This window comes from Syngnathoides biaculeatus, chromosome 23 (assembly GCF_019802595.1).
Source record: "Syngnathoides biaculeatus isolate LvHL_M chromosome 23, ASM1980259v1, whole genome shotgun sequence".
NCBI lineage: Eukaryota > Metazoa > Chordata > Actinopteri > Syngnathiformes > Syngnathidae > Syngnathoides > Syngnathoides biaculeatus.
Genome location: NC_084662.1, coordinates 6,333,974 through 6,361,392, shown reverse-complemented (window position 1 = coordinate 6,361,392; position 27,419 = coordinate 6,333,974). Strand labels below are relative to the sequence as shown.

Sequence of the window (27,419 nt, the reverse complement as noted above, 5' to 3'; positions counted from 1 at the left end):
GCGACTGGAGGCAATTTTTATTGATGATTTGTGTTTGACTGGAGCTCATTTTTAAAAAACGAATAAGAATGGACCAACCGAGGTCAAAGTTGAATGACGAAAATGAAAACACTTGCACCAACCGGCTCGCGCAATCCTCCAACGAAGGAACCTCAACTGGGGTCACTTTCTTCAAGTGTTTGCTGAATGTCGGAACCACAACGCCGGACAGGAAGTGTGACGGCGCCGCGGAACCAGGGAGTGTTGCGGTCACATGACGGCGTCGTCTCTGCCGCTCCCGCCGCGGCCTTTGATTCGGCTCAACTCCCAACGGCCGTCGCCGCACAGTTTCAGCTGCATGTCGTGGTGCTGGGATGGGATGGGATGGGATGGGGGGGGGGAAGAGACGGGTAGACAAAGACAACGTGAGCGGTGAGGGGGGGGGGGGGGGGGAGACACCCGCACAATCCAGACAAGCGCAAAAAGAGAATTGCCAAAACAAACACGCAACGCATCGTGTCAACATTGCGGCTCGCAATCTTTCAGACGCGCCAAAGTCGGCGCCACTGCTCAGTTTGGTTCTGCACGTCCGACGATGTCATCGCGTCCGTGCACTATTTTGTGTTTCGGGTGAAGATTTCAGATTGAGTGTTTGAACGAGCCTTTGCAAAGCGGGTCAGGTGAGGCTGATGTGTTTTTTTTTCCCCCTTTTTAAATGATTTCTCCATCAAAATCTTTTTTTTTTTAGCTTTGAATTTCAATTTCAATGACATGATGGAAAAAAAAAAACCCAAAACAATGCACTCATTCCAACTACATTCAAAGTCCATTATACTATTTTAACATTTCATGACGTGTAATTCTTTATGAAATTAATAAATCGATAGAATAATGAATGAAATAAAGAGCGACTTTTATCTGCAACTGTGAAGGCGTTTCATTTAAACGTGTACTCGGCGTGAGCTCATAAATCTAAAGACGTAAAACGGCCGCGAGCGAGCGTCAAAGCGCACCTTTTCCAAGCTCCTGCGGTGCCCCACGGTGAGCACGGTCATCCCCAACTGCTTGCACGTGCGATACAACTGCGACTCCGCCTCCTCCGTCAGGGCGCTGGTGGCCTCGTCCAACACTGTCGGTGGCAGGCCGCACTCAGAACTTTTCTTTCCACCCCCCCCCAGCACACTTGAACACACACACACCTGCGTATTTGGGCTGCAGGTAGAAGAGTCGGGCGAAACAAAGACGCTGCATCTCGCCCGGAGACAGAACGTCGTACCTGCGCACAGCACAAACTCATTTGAGGTTTTGGTGGGACCCCGTAAAGGGGGGTTGGGGGGGGAAATGCAAAAACATCACATTTATTTTGGTGTACGTGGAGCAGAAAACGCACAAAAGTCAGTGCGGCGCTTTTACCAGTTCCAGTCCACCACTTGATCCAGCCCGCCGGTCCGCCTCACCAGACCCGACTGCAACGAGACGCAAACGTCACGACAGGCACAAGAAAACCGCCGAGGCGGAATTCGCCGCAGGAAACGCAAAAAGGGGCAAATTCCAATCGCAGTGGCACGCAGAAAGAACTCTTGTGACCTTTTAAAACTAAAATAAATGCAGTTCAGTGGATTTGATTTTTTTTTTTGGGGGGGGGGGCTTGATTACTTATTTATTTTAAAAAACAAATTCCAGGCTAACATTTTTGGATCCATTATTTTTCAAAAATAAAAAAACATCAAAATACTTTCTTTCGGAAAACATATTCAATAAAAAAGACTTTTTCCAAACATTTTATAGACTTATTTCTCCTTCTTGAAAATAGAAAGGAAAAAAAAAAAAAAAAAGAATTCAATCTTATTGCCACCGTCCCAAATGTTTCGCTTTTCTGGCGTCAGCCACAATTTGAGCCTGGACAAAATGAATTTCTATTTCGGCCAAGTTGCGACCCGTTGCAAAACTCACCACACCCGCCAGCTCCAGAAACTTCATAATCCGGTCGTCATCTACGGACCCTGAAGGGAACGAAACGTCACGGAACTGTCGAGAATGCGTCACGTTGATTTTGGAGCCTGCCGTTTGTACCTGATTCCGGGTAAACGTCCTTGAGCGGGTAGATGACCTGCCGGGAGAGCACATTAGCCGTCAGTCATCCATAAATCACCAGCGGGGCACCATTTCAAGCGGCGGGCGGGGACCTGTTCGCGCAGCGTGCCGTCCGTCAGGTACGGTTTTTGGGGCAGGAAGAGGGTCCCTCGGGGCCCGAAGCACGTTGTCATTTGGACAAAACCTGAAACCAGAAACCAGAAACCGTTTTTTTTTTTTCCCCAACGCAATCCCGGATGAAGCCAAAGTCTCACCGCTCTCCGCCTCCCACAGTCTGTTGAGGACCCTCAAGAGCGACGTCTTGCCCGTGCCCGTGTTGCCCACCACCAGCAGGTTGGTGCCCTCGCTTATGGTCAGGCTCAAGTCCTCCACCAGCTGCCGCTCCGAGGAGGGACACTTGTAGGACAGCCGGTCCACCACGAAGGCCGTGTCCAGGGGGCCGCCGTGCACGGTGGAGTCGCTGGGCACACGGACCGCCGTTCAACTCCTCAGAGGCAATTTCAGCAGCCAATCTTTTTACTTCCTATGTTTCTGGATTCTTTTCGAGGAGGCGGGGTACCACCTCGGACTGGTCGCCAGCCAATCGCGGGGCACGTAAAGGCAAACAACTCTTCGCACTCACAATCACACCGACGGGGCAATTTAGAGCCTGTTTTTGGGACGAAACCGGAGAAAAGCCACGCGGGAATCGTCAACAATCAAAAGACTCACCTGTCAAAGTCGTAGCTTTCCCCCGAAGCCGGGTCGTAGTCGCACTGCTGGCGCAGGACGTCGTCCATCACTTCACTCAGCTCGCCGATCCTGACCAAACGCAGGCAAAAATCAAGTCAAGTCAAGGAAATTGAGCACTTTAGGGGGGCGGGGGGAGGGTACCACCTGTGGGTGTAGCCGGCCACGTCCGACAGCGTGGTGGAAAGGTCGATCAGCTGCGTGAAGCCATTGATCAGGTAGATGCACACGAAGGCGTTCTGCGTGGAAAGGAAAGGAAAGGAAAGGAAAGGAAAGGACAACTGCAAGTGATCCAGCGGCAGCCACCGAGCTCGTGCTGCCACCTGGCGGTCAGGCCTGCCAAAATTGCAACTTCAGATGGACTTCGACAAGACTTTCGTGGCTGCAACCAGCCTCCCAAAAAAAATAAGGCAAAATGAAAGATTTTAGCTTTGACATTTTAGTCAACATTCTGAGATACTGAACACTATATTATGTTGTTGTTGACAGCTGACACACACACGCGTGGAAGTTCTTAAAAAAAAAAAAAAATAGTGAAAGACGTGGAAGTAGTCGCTACCCTGCTGATGAGCGCGCTGAGCTCGCCGGGCGTCAGGCCGGCGTAGAGGCCGGCGAAAATGGGAATAGCGATGATGACGTAGCTGAGGAAGCTGCCCAGGTAGTCGAAGGTGTTGACGCCAACTAGGAAAAAAAAGAAGAAAAAGAAGGACAGGACATCAAAACGGAGGCGGCGCATTCGGTGGCCGTGCGCCTGCGCCCGTTTCTTACTGTAGAGCCACAAGCCTTTGTTGATCAGACTTTGCTGAGTTTGCAGCAAAGTCTGCAGCCGCCCGTCAGTCCTCGCGTGCTCCACTTTGCCGGCCCTGCAAAACGGCAGCGCGTCACACCTTTGGACTCGCGACGCTCGCCGACCAAAGCACGACGGAAAGCGCGGCAGCTCGCCTGTAAAAAGCCGCCGACTCGGCGTTGACTCGGATCTGCATGTGCTTGAATCTGCGCTCGGGGGGGGGGGGGGGGGGGGGGGGTCACAAGGGAATCAAACGCACATAGTGGAATTTGTCATTCATAAGCGGCAAAGAAAATGGATGGATGGATGGATGGATATTACAATGGCATAAATATAGAACAAGAAGGTGGACGCCTCACACGTGAGGTTGCAGGTTCAACTTCATTCACATATTTGTCTTGTTTACATTAGATGATTTCCATGCATATTTGAACGCTTCATTGTGTGTCGTTTTGATCAATATTCCTGCCTTCCACACCGTTCAACCGCAACTACAGTTTTCAGAACTTTGCCGGCCGGACTGGACTCGACCAGAGCCGGGCTTCGGGATCGAGCGTGCGTATCCTGTTATTTTCCACAGGCGCTTCCTGTCCGACAAAACGCCGGCGATTGTTGCTAATGGCCAGAAGCCATTTCAAAAGAATGACTTCCTCAATTTGAAATGCGCTTCCGTGCGGACGCTCCAAGTAGTGCAAGTAGAAACGTACCTGAAGTCGCCCTCCAGTTTCTCTTGCTCGAAGAGCGTGGACACGATGGGCCCCATCAGGACTTTGTTGGCCCCCGTCCCCACCACAAAGTAAGCGAAGATGCTCAGCGGGCCCAACCAGCCTGTGCTGAAAGCGCAACGACGCGTTACACCAGTCCACAAGTACGCACATTCGGGCCTTGACTGCTTTTGCCGATTAGACATACTAAGAATAGAAGTAGGAAGATAAAGTTTGGGCCTACTTCTTCCGTCAAATGTCAAATTTTTTACATGTGATGCAAAATTGACAGAATGAGCCCCAACTCAATTTTTTTTTTTTCAAGTTCATTAGAAATTTTACTTTTTGCATTAGCCTGTCAAGATTAAAAAACAAACAAACAAACAAAAAAAAAAAATCCAGAGGTTTTTTTGTTTACTTTTCCCGTTTTCGAGTTGAATGGCAAACCCGGAGCTACATTTTTTTTTTTTTTTTTACAACTTGAAAATGTCGAATTTTTGCATCAGCAGTTGAAGCCAGAAGTTCACATATAATGTGCAAAAATGTTTTTTTTGGCTGATTCTCTGAAGTCAAATGCGACAAAACCTCTCCTGTTTCAGGTCAGTTAGGATCACCAAAATTATTTCATTTTGTTAAATTCAACATTTATGAGAGTGAGAATTTCAGATCATTTTCTTGTAGGCCAAAACTTGCCATCCATTTCCTTTGTATGGATGAGCAGCCTTTCCTTTGAACTGCTTGACTCAGGTCAAAGGGTCACCTTTCACAAGGTTCTGCTGGAATCCTGGCCCATTTCTCCTGACAGAACCTCTGGAACTCACTCAGGTTTGTGGGCCGCCGTGGTCGCACATAGGAAGGAAATCTCAACTTCTGACTTTAAAAAAAAAAAAGAAAAAATTGAGAAATTCTCTCTGTCATTATTGGGGTATTCAACAAAATGGGAATTTTGGTGATCCTGACGGACCCGAAACAGGAGAGTTTTTTTTTTTTTTTGTATCTCATGTGATTTCAGACAGTCAGACAAAAAAATTAAATGTGCGTTTTTGTACGTTGTACGTCAACTTCTGGCTTCAAGTGCGCTCTCCCAAAAGCGTCGTTCAATGAAAGCAAAGCTCACCGACGGTTGAATCAAAGGATGTTTCACAACAAAAAAGTCACTGCATCACATCCCTCCAATGATGACGAGACCAACACAGCCGCAGTCGGCACCCACAGATTCACCGATCCGCTCATAAAAAAAAAAGAAAAAAAAAGAAACGAAAACGCTGATCAGTAGTTTATCGTCGGTTATTCAAGAATATTGGGGCGTTCCAAAAAAAGTAAATTCAATGCCATTATAGCAGGCATGAATTATGTGTGGATTTTGGCAATTGACAGTTTCCTACGGCCTCCCCACAGTGGGGGTCACCGGACCCCCCCCCCCCCCCCCGAGTACGCGATCCAGTACCTGTAGAAGCAGTGGTAGGTGTAGTAAGCCAGCGTGAAGGGCGACACGATGATCCGACTCGCCATGGAGCTCATCTGCTTGCACAGCCTCTCGGCGTCCTGACTGATGCGCTGATCGCTGCGTGCAAATCAAGCGCACCTCATCAGCGCCGCGTTTACGCCGCCGTCGACGCCAAAGTCAACACGTACGGGTTGTCCAGGTCCTCTCGGAGCACGTTGAGGGTGTAGTAGACTCGTCCCTGGAAGTAGGCCGTGTGCAGACTCTCCGTTAGCGTCTTCCTCCAGTCCACATACATCAGGTTGGCGATGTACTGGTCCAGGCTTTTCAACTGGAACCACAAGCAAGACCTTCAAAAGGCTCAAAGTTCAACATGTCAGACTGTCCCGACCAGCTGACGCGAGCGTGATGCCAAGCAAACGCTTACATAGATAGGAAGGTCAAAGAAAATCGGGTAGCTCACGACGAGTACGCAACCCCGTCACGTCTACCAAGGAAGCGTCGTTCCGAACCCAGAGCCAAATACTCAACGTTAGAATACTCAATTCCAGAAATCTTTCATCCCTACCAAGTTACCACACCCTGGTGACCTAAGTCGAAATAGACTCAGTGTAAGGAAGCATACCCCAAAGGATATATATATATATATATATTTGATGTGATGGAAACATGTGGAAGTGAGTCGAGGCGTTCCATTTGGCCAGAAGTAGCACTTTGCTGGTGTCTTTACAACCCTTTTTTAAGCTGAAGCGTCATGCACAGCGCTTTCACGGCAGGGTGAAAAAAGGCTCCCCCCCCCCACCACCACCACACCCCCCCGTGACGGGTGGGGCTTACAGTGGAGTTGACGACGATGAGCACCAGGGCGGTGAGCAGCAGGTTCCTGAAGGCCTTGTCGTCCTTGTCGGCCAGCACCTTGTAGAAGCGACTGGGGAGGACGCCAACCTGGTAAATGATCAGCTGCTCTTTTGTGAGGAGAACAGACCAAAAAAAAAAAAAATACGCGTCAGAAACAAAAGAGGCAGACAAAGGTGAAGAGCCAAAGGTCAGACGTAGACGAGTTAGTTAACACTTTGTCGCTATCAGCGTCCTGCTTACACAAGGCTGACAAAAAAAAAAAAAAGAAGAAGAAAAATCAATCTTAGTTAGAAAGTTTCTTTAGTTCACAAAATGCTCCTTTTGATTGTGTCTTCTAAAAATTCCTTTTTTTTTGCCACAATCTATCCTTGAACTAGTACGACTCATTTGTCATAAAAATGTGACTTTATGATTTGTCCCCGTTGGGTGCTGCTTTCATTTTTGTTAAATTTACAAGAGATTGCAACATTTTTCACAATTTTTACAATTGTGCATTCGGATGTTATTTTTCTAATGACTTTTTTCTCATCTTATGGCTTTTTAATCTTGTAAAATTGTGATGATGTGCTTATATTAGGATAGTTTTGTTCATCATAAAATTGAGCTTAATATGACTCTTCGGACAGGAATACTGACTCTTCTACTTATTTTCTTTAAAAAAAAAAATGACTTTTCTTAAAAAATGACATCACTTTTTCCACATAAACTTCCTGATATATGACACTTTTATTTTTAGTCATAAAGATCTAACTTCAGGCAGTCTTAACTGCATCTATGGCTTTTTTTCTCGGGAAATTTGTGTACTTTTTAACTTAAATCTGAGACATTGTTCTCACTATATTACGTCGATGTTGTCATAACAAAACGTTTACTATTGTAAAATCCGGGCTTTCTTCTTTGCGTTGATTATACTTTTGCAAAAGTGTTACTTTTTTGTACTGTAACTTCAGGTTAAATTTGTGACTTTTACCTGTCAAGCGTTTGTTATCATGTTAGTAGTCCTTTGAACTTTTTATCTGCTTCTAACCTCAGAACCCTTTTGGGGTTTTGGGACCCATCAGAGGGGATTTTTTTTTTTTTTTTATCCCCCCAAAACCGCATAACTCACAACAATAATCACGTGACCTCGCGCACTTCCTGCCGTCCAACTTACGCTGCAATCTTTTGTTGTTTTGTTTTTCCCTGAGCTGAACTTCGGCATACCTGTTAAGGTGACTGCCAGTAGCGTGACAAACATGAGCACGCTTTTGCTGCTCCATGACGGGAAGAGAACCTTCTGGATGCCGCAGAACCTTTTCACGAACCTCCAGTCCAACTTCGGTCTACTTTGGAAGAGAAACCACCCACAACACGTGTTGGCACCGTTCGTCAGTGAAAAGCATGACAAATGTTACCTTTGTGTCGTCCCTTTACTGTTGTTTGACTTGTCGAAGTGAGCCATTTGCGTTTGAGGACGAAACAAAGCAAAAACCAAAAACGCACATTTAACTAAATGAGCTAGCTGAGCTACTTGACACTTCCAGATATAGAAGGCTAAAATGACCGCACATTTACAGTATTTGGCGTCATAGGAGTGTCGTAAAAATGAAGACACGTTCAGTAAAAAGCGACGGTTTTTACAAGTTCCACTAAAAGACGTTTAAATGAATGCCGACTCCGTCATGTTGCCGGAATGATTGACAGCTCGCCGGGCGCCTGTTTTGGTTACGCTACAAAGTAAAAGCTCAGACTTCCTCATTAACCGGATGTTTAGAGTCTTCGAAATAAAAGACTTTGACACTATTCGACAGGGGGCGATCGTAGCACCCCGGCCTTACGTCGTTCCGTTAGGTGCTTTCGCTGGTTTGTTTTTATTTTATGGCCCGCGAGCCAAAGCAAAAGTTGATTTTGGGGCTGCGGTTATACTGATTATTGACCATTCATTGTTACATTTCTGCTTGAGCATGAACATTTTAACTACAATAACTGACTTGGGCTGATCAACTCTACACTCCAAACGATAAAGCACCAAGGGGGATTCTGCAGAACTAAAAACCCAAAAAAAAAAAAAAAAAAAAAAAAAAAACCTCCAAAAAATGGACTCCTATGAGGCCCCCTAGTGGTCAGGTCTCCAGGGCAGGTTCTAGCTTGATTTGTGCATGGGGCGATTCTGCCATTCATCTTCATACAAGTATTTACTATCAGTACAGATTTTCCATCACTGGCAAGGGGACAGAACTCCACCGTAAACCGAGGACCCCCCCCCCCCCCGCGCCGCTGAAACCAGACCGGACTTCTGACCCTTTTCTGGAACTGCACCCCTTGTGAGGATCAAAGCTGCAAAACTCAGACATTGATTAGAATTCATAAATACTGCGTAATAAGAAATAAATACAAGCCAGGCAAAATAAGATAAGAACGTCAAGATTTTAATACTCTTAAGTGCAGACCTCTGAAATGTCCTGCTCAAAATTAAAAAATCTCAATTCAGGTGCAGTCTTATTCAACATGATAAAATACATCAAAAATATTTTTTATATTCACGCGATGACTCGAGAACTCGACATTACAGTAAACGTCCTTCACATGAGAGCGACACAAAAAGGAAGCAAAGAAACGACAATAATAACGTAGCACAAATAAGAATAGTGGTGATGTCATCCAGATTAGATAATACTTCAAATATCATTTGGAAAACTTTTGCGTTTTAGCAAACACGATTCATCATTTGGCTTATTCAAAGCAAAGAGAAGGTTATACAAAAAAAAAATCATGTTACATAAAATAAAGAGAACATTTGATTGTTTGGGGAGTTGCCGGAGGATGTGAATTTTTTTTTTTGTTTTTGTTCTTTTTCCCCTCCCCTAATACTTGAAGGACGGAAACCAGGCGTGTACTTGTGGCTTCCTAGGATTCATTTTTCAAAACGGTTTCAAACAGTGCATTTTTAAACAACTATCTCCACTATCGTATTTACGGGAGCGACATTAGAAACGTCAACACCCTGTAACGTGAATTGTGAATAATACTGTATTGTACGGGTTTAAAGAAAATTGCTGAAAAAAACGTGCAAAAATGAGCGACGGGTTAGACCACATCCCTCAATTTTGTCTGTTTGGAGTTTGTATGTTCTTCCTGTGCCAGTCCTTCCACGATCCTCGTGAGGATAAGTGGCTCAGAGAGAAAAAAAAAAAAAAAAAAAAAAAAGGTGGTCGGACGTGCAAGAAGTTTTCCATTTGGTCTTCTTGATTCTTTGGGAGCGCAGCTGCATTGAAACGAGTCGCCCGCCTCCCACCACAGAAGAACTCGAGCACCTTCAGTCCCATTCGCAACCAATTAGGTGGCGCCGGAGCGCCTCATTGTCTGCATTGAGTGCACGTACGTCAGAGATGGGAGACCAATGAAGGGAGAACTTTTTTTGAAAGAGCTTGACAGTCAGCATGTGGACAGTGGCTTCACGCCGGCCTCCTGCATTAGAGCGCCTCGTTGTCAGCCGTGAGTCCACATGTCACGCTGAGAAAGAGAGCAAGCATGATTCTAGTTTTAGTTCTTAAAGAAAAGGGAAGACTTCAAACCTGGTGTGTGGACTGTGGGGGTAACAGGACGGCGTGGCCCCTTTCGAGCGCCTCGTTGTCGCTGTATGTTAAAGCGCCCGTGATGAACCGGTGGAATATAAACCAGCCGGGGGAACATTTTTACACCCTTTGCATTCAGTTACGTGGAGACGGAAAATGCTCGACGGTGACATCCATGTTCCGGTTTGCAGAAATGGAATTTGATTGGACAGTTGAGTAGGTCCGGCTTCAGTCAGTAGAATTCGTGGACAAGCTCACGGAGAAAACAGCTTGAGTTGAGTTGTCAGTCTCATTTCACGTAGTTGGGCTTTCTCGAACCAGTCAAATTGGACAGTTGACTAATTCATGAATTGACTTCGACGTGGTGCTGCAACCCAAGACTTTTTGGGGACGTTAACAAATGGAGTTTGTGTGCCAATAGTGGGCGCGCACCTGCCAACAAAACAACTAATTTGCCCGTTTCTGAAAATGTGTGCGTGGTGGGCCAATCTGAATGTTGCTAAATTAACAATCGTAACATTTCCAATAAGTGACCCCACGCCGAGTTGGCGGGATTAAAATTGGATATTCATTATTTATCCTTAGAGTGATTTGAATTGATTGATGTTTGTTTGGGAACGTTAAAAAAATTGTGCTGAACACCAAATACTCCAGGAGGCGCAGGGCTGTCGGGCTTTCGGGAGGAATCTCAGGACGCAGGTCGGCATTCGCCCCGTACCAATCGAATTCCGGCAGTGCACGACGCCGACGGCGCGACATCGCTTACGCCAAGTTTACCAGGCTGAAGAAGAGCGGCACCACGCAAACGCACGTGAAGCCGACCACGCCGTAGACGACGTAGCGGTACGGCAGCTCCACGCCCACGTGCTGCCTCGCCCGCCTCACGTCGCCCGCGGGCAGCCCGGCCAGTCGGCACAGCAACGGGATGGCGAGCGCCTTCATGACCGTCCGGGTCACCAGGATGACGGCCACGCCCAAAGCGAAGCGCAGCGAGGAGCGGGCCGCCACGCCGACCCCGAGCGTGGGCGCGGCTAACGGCAGCGAGGACGGCGGGGGGTCCGTCGTCAGGCCCAGCCGGAAGTTGACGTGGGTGGCCAGGGCGGCCCCGGCCCCGGTGCCCAGCGCCTGGGCCGTGTCCCCCCGGGAGGTGCTCCACGAGTCCAGCGAGAAGGCCACGAGTCCGAAGCCCACGTGCGACACCACGATGACGAGCGGCGCGTACGCGTGCGTCATGTAGAAGTCGTCGATGGCGTCCAAAGTTTGCTGGAAGAAGGTCAGGATGAGGAGGCTGTACAGGAAGCCCGTCATCACTTCCTGCAACGTTGGCACACAAATGACTTCAACTCGGAACGCGTTTCCATCCCGCGCTCAGCGCGTCATCGCGAAGGAATCATCAGGGACAGCTGACTGATAAAGCAATGTTTGGATTTGATAGGGACAAGCGTGAGTCGCTTGGCCATAAAATGATACAATCAAATGTTATCCACTCAGCAGTTCTTTCCATGAAAAAAAAAAAATTACCCGTTCAGTGCTGAGGAAGTGTTTTTTGCTGCGGCTCGGAAACACTGCACCGTAGAAAACAAAAACAAGACCGGGAAAGGGCTTCATGCGGCAAAAATCATTTCTTTACAGATATACGAGGATAGACACGGAAGTACGACGAGTTGCCGTACGCCTCCAGTCGAAACGAAAGTGGCATTTTTTTTTTGTTTTGTTTTTTTTTTAAACGTAGCTTTTGCCATTCACTCCAAAAACCGCTTCATCAACTCGTCGGCATTTCTCTCCCTCGTGATTGACGCGACAAGAAGACGAGATTAACCACGTCCTCTTCACGGTCTTTTCAAAAGCTGCGCTGATCTCAAATCTGAAGCAATGCATGGCTGCCATCTACAAGGATCTGTCAGTCATTACATTAGACGACTTATTGTCACGTTGATGTTTATGACTGATAATCGGTGACGGTAGATTTCGCTTTAGTGACGTTTTCTTCGTCGTTCCAAATCTTAACTGGTGAAACTGGTCCGACTTATCTTGCCAGTCTGATGTCTAAAACATGTACGGGTCATTTGCGGGACACAACAACCTGAGCGCAGCGACGTGTGGCGTCAGCCACACCATCAGGTACTCGTGTCGTGCTGATACTTACCAGAACCGAATGCATCCCCATGTAGACTCTGCTCACACACACCAGCCCGCTCCAGCACAGAGCCACGCAAAAGCCCAACAAGAACGGGTACTGGGTGACAAAAAAAAAAAAAAACAACAACAACAACAAAACAAACACATTACAAAACTTTCACAGAAGATGATTTCTTTTTTTTTTTTTTTTTTTTGTCCAAATCTTCTTCGAGTATCTTTGCCTTCACTAGAACCCGCCCGTCACCACATAACATGCGCCATGTGGGTTTGTAGGCAATGCTTGTTGACAAAAGAGCTGTTAAGATCCTTATCACAATGAGCCGAATGGGCCGGGCTAGCTTTAGAAACAGGAAGCTGCGGCGCCACTGCTGCGTCAGAACAATGATGAAGGCCGGGAACATTCGGACAATTTCTTTACGGTGTCCTGTTGCAAGCCCGTGTCACGTCGTGATCCGATATATGTCTGCCTAACTACCTGGCAGACCTAAAAGGCGCAGCAATGGTTAGCTAATCAGAGGGTAGCATTCGTGCCAATCGGCATTTTATTTCAATTGTCATAATTGACATTTTCATTCATCAACTAGAAAACAAAAAGTTCACTGCTGCAGACTGTAAATTTGTCAAGAACGTAGTTGAACAGCTTCTCTAAAATTCACATTTGTAAACCACTGTAGTGTGGAAAAGATGCCTGTGGATGGCAGCATTTTACACCTTTCAACTGAAAATCAGCACAGCTTTTGAGTTGTGCTGTTTTTGCAGGACTATACGATCATTTCCATACAGGGCAGGGGGCATCGATTGCTATAAATACTGAACATTTATTGGGGTCAGTGTCTGGCTTCCTGTTCCTATCAGCTCATCGTGTTTATTGTTCAAAACAGCCTAATTGTCTTTTTTTTTTTTTTTTATTTGCTGCAATGGTCAGTCATAAACTCCAAACATGGATAGCAGTTAAGAGGTTTTCCAGTCTTGCGACACCCTCTCAATGCCGACTGTCAACTTAATCATGCGACTGCCGCTACAAGATATTAAAGTGGGATTTATGAGCATTTAAAAGGCGGACTCAGCAATGTCAGAGTGACCTCGCGACCGCCTGGGTCAAGTTCACGGTTTGTGTTCTGAACACTTTTATGAATGACACTCACTCATTGGACATTTGTAGTTACACCTGCATGTCATACTTTGGATCAATAAAGATTACATTGAATTTTTTTGTATCCATCCCCTTATGAATATTGCTGTTGATAGGGGTGGATCTGATGTTGCGGCTGGCAAGTGTCTCATATATGCAAGTTTTCAAATCTAGAGTATACAACTTTGGTATGCTGTGATTTAATTACAAAAATATACTTTTTAAACCTTCAAACTATACCACAATTTTCTCCACGATATACAAGACTTTACTGCTGGAATGAGGCTCTGAAGTTTTTTTTTTTTCCCTTCCTCAAAAATACACAATTTTAATCCAATTATTCTCGTAACATGCCAACTTTAATTTGTGACAATTCTTGAAAATATACAAGTTCTTAACGATTTATTTCTTATAATAGGACTTCATTGTCATGACCTCAATGCAGAACTTTCCCTTTTCCCCAAAATATTCACCTTTAGTCTTTTAGGAGGACATGAATCTCATTTGTCCTTGAAAACAACTGTGGACGACTTCATTCTCCGGATGCTATGACGATAATGACTTTATTCTTGAAAATACACAACTTGCCGGAGTTACTATTCCAACTTCGTTACCACTATTTTAACGTAAAATAAATAAATTCGCCTTTGTTTGTTGAGAAGAACTTTTGGAATTTTTTTGCTTCCTCTTTGAAGCGTTCCAGCATGACCAGCAAGCTAAAGGTCAACTAAAGTGCCGTGTTTTGGTTTTTTTACCTGCCAGCGTCCGTAGGTGAGCATGAAGAGGCAGAAGGGGACGGCGGTGCCCGTCATGGCGTGCGTGGACGGCATGCTGTACTCGGAGTTGTAGAAGACCTCCACCTTGACCACGGGAGGCGAGGCCGGCCGGGACCACCGCACCATGTCCTTGGTGGACTGGCCCAGCATCAAGTTCCAGGCCCACACCACGATGAGCCGGCGGGTGACCAGGGCGTCGACGTTCCAGAAAAGGAACGGGAAGAAGACGATGAAGAACATCTCGTTGCCCAGCTCCGTGCCGAAGGTGAACAAGTAGAAGAGGAACTTGTTGCGGATCAGGAACTCCTGACCCACGTCGCCGGTCAGTGAGTTCCTGCGGAGAGGCTTGGCCCGGGCGGAGCTCCCGTCCTCGGCTCCGAGCTCGCCGGTCTTCCCGTTGGCGTGCACGGCCGCCCCGTCGCCCGCTTCGTCCCCGGGGCTCCTCCTCCGGAGCTCGGGGGGGTCGCCGGCGTCACCGTCCCGCGTTGCGACGCCGGCCTTCTCCGGAAACGTCCCCCGGACCCCGCAGAGGTGCTGGAACCTGGCCACCAGGCGGGGGTCCTGGAGGTAATTACACGTCGCCACGAACGATTTGACGACGTCCGACGCCATTATGATGTCAAAGAAACGCTCGCTCGGTGTTCACTCGCGCGAGCTCATGGTCGGTGTTCAGATGGAAATATAGAAAATACAGCGTGCGACACGGCGGTTGGTTTCACTTCCCCGACAGACAAACGCCAAAGAGCAGCATCCAAAGCGCATTACATCACGAAGCCCGGGCCGGTTCGGACGGGCTGCCGCCGACTGCGGTCGAATCCGGAGTGACGGTGGCCAGTGGCCAGACTTCTTCTTCGGTGGTGCAGCCTTTCTTCTTCTTCTTCTTCTTCTTCCTTGCTGCCACTCATCCGCCGCGTCCATTTTTTTGTAATCGACGAGCGCCCTCTGCTGAAACAATGGAGCATTACACCATGTTCATTTCTTGCAGAACGAGGAAAACGCGAGAAAAGAAACGGGGATGGGTGGATTGATTGATTGATTGATGATTGATTGATTGATTGATTGATTGATTGATGATTGATTGATTGATTGATTGATTGATCGGTCGGTCGGTCGATCGATCGATCGATCGATTGCAGAATGAAGGAAGAAAGTTGCAGATTCAAGGAAAGAAGGATGGTTGGATATTGTATGGGAGGAAAGAATATGGAAAGATAGATGGATGGATCAAAGAAGTGTGGATTGAAAGGTGCACAAGAAAGGAAGGATGGTTGGTGAGCAGCTGTCGGAAGGTGTCTGGTGTTCTACGTGACAGAAGAGTCTCCCCGAGGATGAAGGGCAAAGTTTATAAAACAGTGGCGAGACCGGCCGTGATGGAGCTCGGAGTGAGCTCAGCCGAAGCCGAAGCTGGATGCTTTGGAGACAAGGTGAGAGAGAGCAGACTAAGATGTTTTGGACGTGTCCAGAGGCGAGAGAGTGACTACGTTGGTAGAAGGGTGCTGAGGATGGAGCTGGCAGGCAAAAGAACGACAGAGAGGAAGACCAAAGAAAAGGTTGACGGATGTTGTGATGGAAGACATGAGGATGGTGGGATTTTAGAGGGGAAAAAGATGAGGCGCTGTGGTGACCCCTAACAGGGAGAAGCCCAAAGGAAAAGGACATTATGAACTCTCAATGTCAATTATCATACTTTTCACACTAAAACCTCATTTAACATCGCCCTTCGCCCATCTGTCACACCCATGAATAGTGCAGGTGTTTATAATTGTTAAGTAACGTGTATAAAAACGTGCGATGTCCTCGTTTTGTTTTCTCACTGCGCTGCATTTGTTTGCCCCACAAAATGGCCGCCGTGTGCCGTTGGCTTGGTTCCGTGATGTCACTGACTCGACGTCCGACACCACCGGTTGGGTTTCCAAAACCGGCAATTGAGTCTTCCTGATGCAAAGTAACCGCACGTGTAATTGGTTTCGGAGTGCTTGAAGCGTATGACTGACGAGATTGCCCAAGTGACAAGACGTGTCGACTTTTATTTTGAAAAGCGCGAGCCGGAAATGCCCCGCGCAGGCTCCTCTCCTCTCCGCTCCCCGGCGCGCGGGCCAGTTTTTGGCCACCCGCATCTTCCACAGCAGCGAGCAGCGAGCAGCGAGCAGCGAGCAGAGCAGCGAGAGCCGCGCCGAGTGTCAAGTCTCAGCCCTCAAGCCTGCACCATGCACGGGGGCAAAAGAGGACTGGTGGCCCCGCAAAACACCTTTTTGGAGAATATTGTCCGACGCTCCAGTGGTGAGTTTGACTTTGAAAGAAGGTTCTCTCATTGCTCCGAGTGGACTGAAGACTTTGAGTCACGTTGAATGTTTTCTTCGAGCTTATTTTTCTTCCCTTTCCCTTGCAAATGACAAGTTTGCGACACTGGAAGATGCCATTTCCAAAAGATCTTCTTCTTTTCCTTTCGGCTTGCCACAACGTGTCATCTTTCTCCACCTCAGCCTATCTCGTGCATCTTCCTCGCTAACACTCACAGTCTTCATGTCCTCCCTCGCCACAACCATCAAGCTTTTCTTTGGTCTTCTTCTCGCTCGCCCTTTCGCCCGGCGGCTCCATCCTCATCTGGACTTGTCCGAACCATCCAAGTCTGCTCTCTCCAACCTCGCCTCCAAAAACCTCCAACTTTGGCCGTCCCTCTAATGAGCCCATTTGTAATCCTGTCCGTTCTGGATTTAGTTTTTCCGAGGCGCCTTCAGAGGTTGCCGTGTGCTATTCGCGTGGTCTTTATAAAACCGTGGACTGTATCCCTCCAAAAGTATTGGGACGCAGTATTTCTGACTCAATACGTGTACTTTTGACCCAGTTTGCCGTCGTAACGGTTTCAAAATGGGACTCGTCGACATTTATCCTGACGCATCGAGAAGAAAAACACGTTTGTTGAATTAGCCTCGACTTTCTGCGTGTGTCGTAAGCAAATGCACGCCGGCCCAAAGTGTTTTCCTCCGCCAAACGTCCAAAGTCATTAGGAGGAATGCTTTTTCACTCCTAAAGATTTGCTTGCTCGAGAACTTTTGCAGCTCCTCGTGCATTTTTAATCAAGGCCGAGGCTGGAGCATAAACATTTTATCAACAACCGTTACTGCTGCTTGAAATGTTCATGTATTTTCATGCTTTTTTGTTTGTTTGTTTGTTTGTTTCACTTACTTACGTTTAATGTAGGGATGTTCGAGGGTGAAGACATTTTGTGTGTTATAGAATCAATAGTTCCACGGATATGAGCCCACGTTGATTTAGAAAATGTATATTGTTGAAGTACATATATATCCATCCATCCATCCTTGAGCTGAGCCGCTTATCCTCACAAGGGTAGCGGGAATACCGGAGTCAGCTCGGAGGAGGGATACACCCTGAACCGGTCGCCAGCCAATCGCAGGCCGCACGGAGACGGGCAACAGTCGCACTCGCAATCGCAGCGAGGGGCAGTTTTAGAGTCTCCGATGAACGCGAGCACGTTTTGGGCATGTGGGAGGAAAGCGGAGAAAGGCCACGCAGGCACGGGGAGGGCATGCAAACTCCACGCAGGCGGGGCCGGGATTGAACCCGGGACCTCAGAGTGGGAGTGAGGCCCCACCGTGCCGCCTATATCATCGTTTTTTTTCCAAAACACATTTTCCAGAAACCAGCTTCTTGTTGGGGAACGCGCAGATCGTGGAGTGGCCGGTGGTGTACAGCAACGACGGATTCTGCAAGCTGTCCGGCTACCACCGAGCCGAGGTCATGCACAGGAGCAGCACGTGCAAGTATATGCTGACTCATGTTTGAGTTATTATTTCTTTGTAGTCTACACATTTTGGGGTGGCTGCTGTGAGCAAAGTTGAATTGAGCTCCTGAGATGTGTGAGGCCTCAGTGATGGATGGGGGGAAAAAAGGAGCGACGGACGGACGGAGGGCAGGATGACTCGCTGAATGAAAGGGAGCCGATTGATGAATGGCTGATGGCAGAAGGAGGGAGAAGCGCCTCTGCAGTGTTTTGCTAAAGAGGAGGACGTGTTGCGTTCCCCCCTTTTGAAGCTTCATGTACGGAGAGCTGACCGACAGGACGACCGTCGACAACATCCGGCAAACCTTCGACGGCTACGAGTCCAACTTCTACGAGGTGCTGCTCTACACCAAAAACAGTAAGCCTGCTCCCGCACATCACGCATGACGCCGCGCGCTGGGACCCGCCGGTCCCCATTTGGCCTGTTTCTGTCTTTGCCTTTGCGGCGGCAGGAACGCCCATTTGGCTGTACATGCAGGTGGCGCCCATCCGCAACGAGAACGACAAGGTGGTGCTCTTCCTCTGCACCTTCCGAGACATCACGCTCTTCAAGCAGCCCATCGAGGACGAGACCGCGAGAGGTGCGCAAACGACGCCTTTCGCGTCACGGCGAAGCGGTGAAACATTCCGGCGATGTCCGGCGTCTGCGTGCTAGCATGTCGTTCGACCGTTGGACCGAAAATTTCACACGGGAATCACGGATGCGTTCAAACAGGAGAGTGGAACTCGCATCCCCTTGTGATGGAAAGATGGATGGATGGAAGGAAGGATGAATGGAGTAAAGGGATGGAAGGGTGCATTTGCTGAAGGAAAGATGCTTGATGAAAGGAAGAACAGACAGAAAGGAGAGAATGACGGATTTTTCCTTCTGTTCAGGATGGACGAAGTTCGCCAGGCTGACGCGAGCGCTAACCAACAATCGCAACCTGGTCCAGCAGATGGCACCGCTGAGCAAGACGGAGGTCAGCCACAAGCCGTCCAGATTGGCAGAGGTGGGAAAATCGACGGCGCTGGTCGTTTCTTTTATTTTGTTTATTTATTTTTTTGAAACGCGCTTACGCTTGTGCGTCTTTCCTCGACGCATATTCTCCCGTCCGTACTGAAAGCGCGTGCGAAACCGAGAAACTCCAAAAGGGACGATTCGTTGAATTCGGAGGCGGGCTGGAAATGGTCGTAAAACTCGTGAATCTAATTGAAATCCATCAGGAAAATTAAACACGCTTCACCTCTGAAAATATTTCAATTAGCGGTTGTGGAGGTGGACAGTCTGCGGGCGGACCTACACTTTGACAGACTGCACGTCCGTAGGAGGTCAATCCACACTGAAAGCAATGGAATGACAACGGCGCTCGTGACTGAAGACGTTTTGGAGGTCCATCACTGAGAAAGACAGCGCCTGAGGGACCTTGCGCTTGGGCCGGACACGACACGTATAGAAGGGAAACAAAGCTGATGTCAAAGTCTACGGCCACAACTATTACGACTTGCGCTTTGAGACAGCAGACTCACGGCGCCCCCGTCAAATATTTCGGGTCGAGTCTCTCCACGTACATTTGGTAGCTTTGCGGAAGTGGCCGACAACGTGCGGCGACGTACCGTACGACGCCGTAAGCCAATCCAAAGGTCGGGCGCGATGACATCTTGCACCTGCGGGTCGCTTTGGACTGTCTTCAGCCTCTGAAGTGCGAAATGCGTTGGAGATGGTTGAGAAATCCAAATTTGACAGGGAAGGGCCACCATCTCGGGTCGCTCTCGCCAGAACGCGTAATGAGCGGATGGGAGAATCTGCGAGGATGATCTCCAAATACCAAAGCGGAGTCGAGTGGAGCTGTGATGAATTTGCGTTTAAGGCCCTGCAGCTGGGCTCCGACATCCTCCCCCAGTACAAGCAGGAAGCCCCGAAAACCCCGCCGCACATCATCCTGCACTACTGCACCTTCAAGACCACGTGGGACTGGATCATCCTCATCCTCACCTTCTACACGGCCATCATGGTGCCCTACAACGTGTCCTTCCGGACCAGGCAGAACAACCTGGCGTGGTTGGTGCTGGACAGCATCGTGGACGTCATCTTCCTGGTGGACATCGTGCTCAACTTCCACACCACCTTCGTGGGGCCCGCCGGCGAGGTCATCTCGGACGCCAGGCTCATCCGCATGAACTACGTCAAGACCTGGTTCGTCATCGACCTGCTGTCCTGCCTGCCCTACGACATCATCAACGCCTTCGAGCATTTCGAGGAGGTGAGCGAGCGCCGACAGCCGGGGGCCGCTTCCAACTTTTTGCGCTCCGTCTTTTTGATCCCACCAGGACTTCGTGGCGCCTTCGTCCCCGGCGAGTCGTCTCCGTGACTCGTCGCACGTCCACAGGAACGGGACCAGGACGGAGGACTCGGTTCTGCCAGTAAGGGACTTTTGCTCCTTAACGCCGCTCCGACTTTTGAAGCGCACCGAAGGAGCTCCCCCGGCCTTCTTTCCGTCCTCAAGGGTCTGAGCAGCCTGTTCAGCTCGCTGAAGGTCATCCGGCTGTTGCGCTTGGGCCGGGTGGCGCGCAAGCTGGACCACTACCTGGAGTACGGCGCCGCCGTGCTGGTCCTGCTGGTGTGCGTCTTCGGCCTGGTGGCCCACTGGCTGGCCTGCATCTGGTACTGCATCGGCGACCACGAGGTCATCGACGAGACCACCAACGGCATCAAGACGGACAGCTGGCTGTACCAGCTGGCGCTGAGCATCGGGACGCCGTACCGCTACAACGTGAGCGGGACGGGGCGCTGGGAGGGCGGCCCCAACAAGGACACGCTCTACATTTCCTCGCTCTACTTCACCATGACCAGCCTCACCACCATCGGCTTCGGCAACATCGCGCCCACCACCGACAGGGAGAAGATCTTCTCCGTGGCCATGATGATGGTGGGATGTGAGTACGCTATTCTCTTTGGATTCCTTCCGCCGAGAACCGCAGCGGGCTCGCTCCTTTTGAGTTCGCTCCGCGACCGAATCGAGCACGTCCGGCGTTTGGGATTTGGTGTAGCGTGTCCGCTGCGGAGGGAGGACAACTATTTGCCTTTCCAACACCGCCACAGCGACATCGGGAGGGAGCTACTTTGCGAATAGATTTGCTCGTGTGCGAATGTAGCCTCCTACTGCTAATTAGAAGAAGAAAAAAAAAATGGTCAAGTATACGGTAGACACAGCCGCCGCGTGTTTTAAGCATGTGGGAGGGGTCGAGTCTCTCCCCCACCCCCCCCCCCCATAACTCTGTGTTGAAGATCCTGACTTATTGTGGGTGGGTGTGGAGCTTCTCCCTTCCAGTAAACAAGAATTGATCCTGTTTTGTGTGATTTTTTTTTTTTTTTTTTATAAAGTCTTGTAAAACAAATTGGAATTTTCCTGAATAAACCAAGCTAAAAGCAAATTAAAAAAGATTCTTCCATCACATAGCAGCAATTTGCAAAATTCACTTTTTTTTCCCGCTTTACTCCATCATTCACTGGAAACTTCCCCGTTTGCGGTTTTCTAATATAAATGTTGTGCTCAGCGCCATCTTGTGACATCTTGTTTGCAAAGAACAATTTTTGAAGTGAGGGGAGGAGCTTCTATAATTTGGGCTGAAGCAAAGCGGATAACGGCAATTATTTTGGGATTTTTTTTTACCCTTCGCGGCAGGGCTGAGGTCCTACTTCGTGCAAAAAAAAAAAAAAAATCCTGGAAAACGACTTTATTTTGTTAGCTCACGGGCTACTTCCTGGTTCGCAGGTGAGGCCGCACTGCGACTTTTTCATCATTTTTGATGGTGGGGCGGAGCAAATGGACAAAACTGTGACAGAAATCAATAAAAAAAAAATGAATGCGGTACATGTAGCATAACGTTAGTCTGCAATTTGGAGTTGTTTTTGGGGGGAGGGGGGCGGGGCTATGCAAAAAAATTAATGCAGAAAAACGAGAAACCTATCTTCCACACTTCAATCTGGATTTGCATCAAAGCATAATGGCGTCCATTCGGTTTCTCTTTTGCTATATTTGTGATTGCAGATTTGCGTGTCTGAAAGTGAGCCCCCCCCCCCCCCCCCCACTTGTTAGGTAATAAACGGAGAGCAAGCGACACCGGGCTGGTGTTCACATCGAAGTCGCAGTCACGGAGCCAACTGGAGAGAGGGAAAGCTTGCCTGATCAAAAGTGACACGTCGGGCACACGTGGGGGGGGGGGGGGGGGGGAGAGGGGGGTGTCTCTCTCGGTGGGGGCCGGATGCCCTCGCCCCTCCTCTTGAGACGGCATTTAAAACAACGCAGCGAGGAATTGGATTCGAAAAAGGTGCCGTGGTCGGAGCTCAGTCTTGCTTGTGGGGTTGAAGGTTTCAAACCCGCGGCGGAGGAAATGAATACAGTACTTGTGTACATATTCTGTATGTGTGCTGAGGCGCTAGTTTTCTTTCTGAGGTGCACGAAAGCACGTGAAATTGAGTTAGCCTGAAAGGTGTCTGCAAAATTTTGCTTTTAAAATAAGAATGTTTAGCTTTGTCAAATGAATTTTTTAAGGAATAAAAGTAAAATGCATGAATAATTAACACACGAATGAATAAATAATACGACTACTTTATAGTCAAATTTGTTCCATCATTTTTTTCTGGGTCTTAAATTAAATTGATCCAGATTTGGAACTTTCTGAAAATAGCCACGCTTTTTCCCAACGAGTTTGGCAAATAACATTTTCAAAAGAATTTGCGGAATCTTTGCACATTTTTACAGGGACGCACTCGACTTTGAGGCAAAGCTGAACATTTCATTTCCAAAAAGTGCAAACAATATTGAAAGCGTGAGTGAGGCTGACTTTTTTTTGTTGTTTTTACGTTGGCGCCTCCTGTGCGGCATCGAGCGAAGTGCGGCACGAACGGCGGTGAGGACGACGCAAAGTGACAGTCGCGCTTGGAGCTTTGCGGCCCCGTGGCGTCACCCCCCACCTCCCAGCCCCTCCCCAGTACGACACCACCAGTACGCCGGCGGCGCTAGAGAAGCGAAATGGCAAAATCTCCCCGGTCCGCGCTAGCGTGGGCTACAATTACCGCCAATGAATGTCCCGCTATGGATCCGGCCATTACGCGAGGCCGGCCGTCCCGAAAGGGAGCGCGGCGCCCGCGGGCCCGCCGAGCGTCCATCTCGCCGGATATGCGTCTTAACTTCTTTCCCCTCCACTGGCTCCACGCGCCACGTTGGAGGCGCTGACTGACTCTTTGAGGTCACCGCAGGCAGCCAGAACCGTTCACGTGGCCGCCGCGCATTACAAACGCTAATACGCAACGCTTGTTGTCTTCTCGCTTGAATTGTTTGTGCGGACTTTCATCTCAACTTAAGCCAGTGTCGGGAAATACAGCAGTAACAATACCTGCACCTACAAGTCACGTCGGTTCTGTGACGAAACTCGTGAATGGGAGGCCTGGGAAATTCGGGGCTGTAAAGCACGATAATGGCGGACATTTTCCCCAAGAGGGAAACGCACGTTGCCTCAATTGGGGTTTGAGATCAGCACAGCCTTTGGGGAAAAGAGGAAGATCAGGAGGTGGATCCCGTCAATTGTGGGGGAGAAAAGCGGGACAACTTTCAGCGCGTTGCACTCAGAAAAGACCACGTAGCGTATATGTGTGCTAGGAACAGAGTACGGTACGTGTCGCCGTGGCCAGAAAAAAATGGCGCCATGATGGAGTGAAAAAAGGTTGATTAATGGCAGCGTTATATTCAGATTGTTTTGATTGTCAAGACTGTCCCCCTCAGCGCTGCTGTACGCCACCATCTTCGGGAACGTGACCACCATCTTCCAGCAGATGTACACCAACACCAACCGCTACCACGAGATGCTCAACAACGTGCGCGACTTCCTCAAACTCTACCAGGTCCCCAAAGGCCTCAGCGAACGCGTCATGGACTTCATCGTGTCCACGTGGGCCATGTCTAAGGGCATCGACACCGATAAGGTACCGTTCGTCGCTGCCTTGACTTACGAGAGTTTTTCAACTCCCGACCAGATTTGTGTTGCAAGCTCCTGAAAGTTAAGGGGAGAAAAAATATGAAAGTAGTGGAATGGCCTCGCAGGTAGGCAAGGAGCGCCACACTTTGTCAAACAAATACCAAACGAGGAGCCTTTCACGGAGCTGGTGGAGGCCACAGCTCACTTCCGAACGCTCACACGCTCTCTCCAGCTCACGGGGCCGCGCCCCTGAAAGGCACAGCTTTGCACAAATCGTGTTCCACTTCCATTCGTCCAGGGTACAGATTGAGGCCTTCCGCAAAAAAAAAAACCCAGTAATTGCTGCACCCTCTAAAAAGACAAGTACTGTGGTCACCCACAGACGCCACACGACGGTGGCAGAGTGCCGTTGAACCTCGGTGGCCGTCGGTGCTTTTGCTCTGGATTGGTTTTCCTCGCAGGTTTTGTCCATCTGCCCCAAAGACATGCGGGCGGACATCTGCGTGCACCTCAACCGCCAGGTGTTCAACGACCACCCGGCGTTCCGCCTGGCCAGCGACGGCTGCCTGCGCTCGCTGGCCGTGGAGTTCCAGACCACGCACTGCGCGCCCGGCGACCTCATCTTCCACATCGGCGAGAGCGTCGACACGCTCTGCTTTGTCGTCTCCGGCTCCCTCGAAGTCATCCAGGACGACGAAGTCATCGCAATACTCGGTAAGAACTGCAACGCGATGGCCGGGAAATGCTCGAAATTGGCTACATTTGAAGTTTTGCCGTACCCTAAACTGATGATGAAATAGTACCTTAAATTCATCTTACTGCATTAGCCTAAAAAGTAAATGGCACGGAAACTCTGCTCCAACACCTTCGACTTTCCGAAAATAAAGTCGCTGAGCTCTCACGGTCACTCACGACCGCAAGGACGGGAGGGCACAAGTACACAAGTCGTTCGCTCGGCCTCGAGATTTCCACCGGGCTAACTTTGCAGTCGCGAGCGGCTCGGCACGTTTGTCACGTGATCTTTCCCGACGCCGGCGGCGTCGTGGCGCAGGCAAAGGCGACGTGTTCGGCGACGTCTTCTGGAAGGAGAGCTCGATGGCGCGAGCGTGCGCCAACGTGCGGGCGCTGACCTACTGCGACCTGCACGTGATCCGGCGAGACGCGCTGATGCGGGTGCTGGAATTCTACACGGCCTTTGCGCACTCCTTCTCGCGGAACCTCATCCTCACCTGCAACCTGCGCAAACGGGTAAACGCAAGCGACACGCCCCCTTCTTCATTTTAATGGCGGTTTAATTATACATACAAAAAAAACAAACAAACAAACTGTGTACGGTTTTGTTGTCCGCCGCAAGATTTGGGTGCCTACAAAATTGCCGATGGAATCGTTTTGAAAAGATTCTATGATCAAAATTGACATCTTTTTGTCTTCAAAGGAAATAAAACCCGAAGAACAAGTGTTCAGATTTGAACCCGTGCCCAAAAAAAACTGGTAAAGTTTTGGCTCCGACTTTCCATTTCGGACCTCCCCCCGGGAATCGCCGCTTTGAGCTCTTGAATATTTCAACCAAACGCTCCGAGTACACAAAGTACTGCACTTCCGACACAGCAGCAGATGGCGTCAAGAAGTGCGACTGAGCGTTTTTTTTTATGTAAACAGAAAAATGTGTTACACTTCTACGCGTTTTGGATTTGAGTTCAAGACGACTCAGAGCTCAGTGCAGTACTCGTTCATCTTATCCAGGGGGTCACGTTCCAAACCGGCCCAGCAATAGAGGAAATCTACGTAACGGCGACCAAGTATTTACCCTATCATCTAAATATGTACTTTGTGTACTCTCACGTAGACAAATTCATTGCCATTCAGAAATAGACTTTATGAGATTGAGGCGCTCGTATCATTTTTGTCCGCACTCAACAACATGGTCCCGAGATGACGTTGAATGTGTGTGTGCGTGTGTGTGTGTGTGTAGCGCACACCAACCAGATGAGTGGTCTCGTGTCCCGCTGGCGTTCATGCAGGTGATCTTTCGAAAGATCGCAGACGTCAAGCGAGAGCAGGAGCGCCAGAGGAACGAGGTGGCGCTCTCCATTCCCGACGACCATCCGGTCCGGAAGCTCTTCCAGAGGTTTCGGCAGCAGAGGGACGGCCAGACTCCGGGGGAATCGTCCCCCTACTTGCGGGAGGAGCCGCCCCGCCCCGGCGCAACCCGGGCCCCGGCTGAGACGTCGGAGCAAAACTGCACCGCGGAGGCCGTGGGCTCTCGACCCGGACCGTGTGAGGAGAAGCCGCCGAGCCGGGACGCCAACAGAGAGGGGAACGGGGCGGCCCCCGGCAGAGGAGGGGCCAGGGGGTGGGCAAAGTTTAAAAACGCCACCGCAACTGCGCCCCCTCCTGCGCTTGGAGAGCAAGAGAAGCCGCCAGAGAAAGGCCAGGCTTGGACCGAAGGATCTCAGTCGTCCGAGCAAATAGCGTCCAAGGAGAATCAGAACCAGGCGGGCGGCGCCAACGCTGGGGAAGCCATCGCCCTGCAGAAAAGGGACTCGTGCGACAGCGGCATCACCAAGAGCGACCTCCGCATCGACCGAGTCGGAGACTCCAGGAGCTCCTTCGAGCGCAGCCCCATGGAGCGGAACCCCTTCGGCGCCGCCGGGCCCGAGCGGGACCTCCTGCAGGCGGCGCTGCACGAGGCCAAGGTGGAGCTGAAGGCCGACATCCAGACGCTGGGGGGGCGGCTCACGGCGCTGGAGGCTCAGGTGGCCGAGATCCTTCGGCTGCTCGCCGCCAGAAGAAGACTCTCGCTGCCGCCCACGTCCTCGCCGAGGCCCAGGTTCAGGAACCAAGACGCCCTGGTTGGACCTCGAAACGACGACGGGCCCTTTTGAGGGAACCGCTTGCGACTCTCAGTCAGAAAAGGACCCCGGGGGGCATCACCTAGCCGGCCTGCTGAAGAAATGTTAGAAAAACACTGCATGAAAATCTTTTCAAGAAAAAACTGAGTACTGATACAGTGCAGTTGCTTTGACACCACGTTGAGGCATTAGAGGGACGTCGACTCGATGACTGGAAGCCGCGAGTGACTTCAAAGTGCAAATATTTCACAAACTAGGATCCCAAAACTTGAAAATATGAATTTGAAAAAAAAAAAAAAAGCACCGGAATTGCACATGCATGTCTCTCTCGCTGTAACTTCCACTAACGACCCAGGCTAAACTTCTGTTTTTACTCTCCCCCTGCTGACCTCACCTTCAAAAAAATGAAGTCGGTCAAGAAAAAAAAAAAGTCGCTGAGTTCAAATCTTTCAAAAGTCCTACCGGTAAGGATCGAACGAGTTATGTACCAGACTGGGGGGTGCCCAGAGAGTCCAAAGACTGGTCTCAGGTGCTCCGTCCCCGATGACGTTTGACTCCCACCAAGGCCTTCGACTTGTTTGAGATCCTGTAGGTGGCGCTCCGTTTGATCG

General features: G+C 49.5%; 3 protein-coding genes across 14 annotated transcripts; 1 reads left to right on the top strand and 2 right to left on the bottom strand.

Annotated features, from left to right (window-relative positions):
* On the bottom strand, positions 1–8,313 carry abcd4 (ATP-binding cassette, sub-family D (ALD), member 4). Of its 8 annotated transcripts, none has more exons than XM_061812625.1 (19): positions 7,990–8,313; positions 7,749–7,920; positions 6,575–6,702; positions 5,929–6,068; positions 5,741–5,857; positions 4,297–4,422; positions 3,745–3,795; positions 3,571–3,665; positions 3,362–3,483; positions 2,950–3,041; positions 2,785–2,874; positions 2,328–2,533; positions 2,166–2,257; positions 2,053–2,089; positions 1,933–1,982; positions 1,393–1,445; positions 1,179–1,255; positions 993–1,108; positions 1–348 (listed from the first exon to the last, which is right to left on the bottom strand). In XM_061812625.1, exons 2-19 carry the CDS (start codon positions 7,852–7,854, stop codon positions 250–252), a joined length of 1,797 nt encoding a protein of 598 aa, XP_061668609.1. In that variant the 5' UTR covers positions 7,855–7,920; positions 7,990–8,313; the 3' UTR covers positions 1–249. The 8 variants fall into 8 exon arrangements, with proteins under 8 accessions (XP_061668609.1, XP_061668607.1, XP_061668610.1 ...); XM_061812623.1 differs by having other exon boundaries at positions 7,799–7,920; XM_061812626.1 differs by having other exon boundaries at positions 7,749–7,917.
* Positions 8,314–8,982: 669 nt separating this feature from the next.
* LOC133496772 (sphingosine-1-phosphate phosphatase 1-like) lies at positions 8,983–15,212 on the bottom strand. 2 transcript variants are annotated; one of them, XM_061812750.1, is made up of 3 exons: positions 14,176–15,212; positions 12,296–12,385; positions 8,983–11,412 (listed from the first exon to the last, which is right to left on the bottom strand). In XM_061812750.1, exons 1-3 carry the CDS (start codon positions 14,806–14,808, stop codon positions 10,912–10,914), a joined length of 1,224 nt encoding a protein of 407 aa, XP_061668734.1. In that variant the 5' UTR covers positions 14,809–15,212; the 3' UTR covers positions 8,983–10,911. The 2 variants fall into 2 exon arrangements, with proteins under 2 accessions (XP_061668734.1, XP_061668733.1); XM_061812749.1 differs by having other exon boundaries at positions 8,983–11,463; positions 14,176–15,209.
* A 76-nt stretch (positions 15,213–15,288) lies between these two features.
* Positions 15,289–26,841, top strand: LOC133496723 (potassium voltage-gated channel subfamily H member 5-like). 4 transcript variants are annotated; one of them, XM_061812617.1, is made up of 13 exons: positions 15,289–16,141; positions 16,236–16,476; positions 17,855–17,978; positions 18,250–18,356; positions 18,451–18,579; positions 18,875–18,990; positions 19,849–20,241; positions 20,309–20,401; positions 20,485–20,914; positions 23,764–23,963; positions 24,418–24,670; positions 25,008–25,204; positions 25,978–26,841. In XM_061812617.1, exons 2-13 carry the CDS (start codon positions 16,248–16,250, stop codon positions 26,839–26,841), a joined length of 3,135 nt encoding a protein of 1,044 aa, XP_061668601.1. In that variant the 5' UTR covers positions 15,289–16,141; positions 16,236–16,247. The 4 variants fall into 4 exon arrangements, with proteins under 4 accessions (XP_061668601.1, XP_061668600.1, XP_061668599.1 ...); XM_061812616.1 differs by having other exon boundaries at positions 15,289–16,476; positions 24,478–24,670; XM_061812615.1 differs by having other exon boundaries at positions 15,289–16,476.
* The last annotated feature ends 578 nt before the right edge of the window (positions 26,842–27,419 follow it).

What these genes read in the sequence shown, in the direction of transcription:
- abcd4 (XM_061812623.1), bottom strand. Translation starts at nt 8,036, where the DNA reads ATGGCTCACTTCGACAAGTCAAACAACAGTAAAGGGACGACACAAAG. An exon ending in ACTGGCAGTCACCTTAACAG is followed by an intron (nt 6,703 to 7,798) that starts GTATGCCGAAGT and finishes TCCTCACAAAAG; the next exon opens with AGCAGCTGATCATTTACCAG. An exon ending in ACCTACCACTGCTTCTACAG is followed by an intron (nt 4,423 to 5,740) that starts GTACTGGATCGC and finishes TTGCGCTTTCAG; the next exon opens with CACAGGCTGGTTGGGCCCGC.
- LOC133496723 (XM_061812615.1), top strand. Translation starts at nt 16,182, where the DNA reads ATGACTGACGAGATTGCCCAAGTGACAAGACGTGTCGACTTTTATTTT. An exon ending in CCTTCGAGCATTTCGAGGAG is followed by an intron (nt 20,242 to 20,308) that starts GTGAGCGAGCGC and finishes TGATCCCACCAG; the next exon opens with GACTTCGTGGCGCCTTCGTC. An exon ending in CGGAGGACTCGGTTCTGCCA is followed by an intron (nt 20,402 to 20,484) that starts GTAAGGGACTTT and finishes TCCGTCCTCAAG; the next exon opens with GGTCTGAGCAGCCTGTTCAG.
- LOC133496772 (XM_061812749.1), bottom strand. Translation starts at nt 14,808, where the DNA reads ATGGCGTCGGACGTCGTCAAATCGTTCGTGGCGACGTGTAATTACCTC. An exon ending in TCACCTACGGACGCTGGCAG is followed by an intron (nt 12,386 to 14,175) that starts GTAAAAAAACCA and finishes TTTGTCACCCAG; the next exon opens with TACCCGTTCTTGTTGGGCTT. An exon ending in TGGGGATGCATTCGGTTCTG is followed by an intron (nt 11,464 to 12,295) that starts GTAAGTATCAGC and finishes CCAACGTTGCAG; the next exon opens with GAAGTGATGACGGGCTTCCT.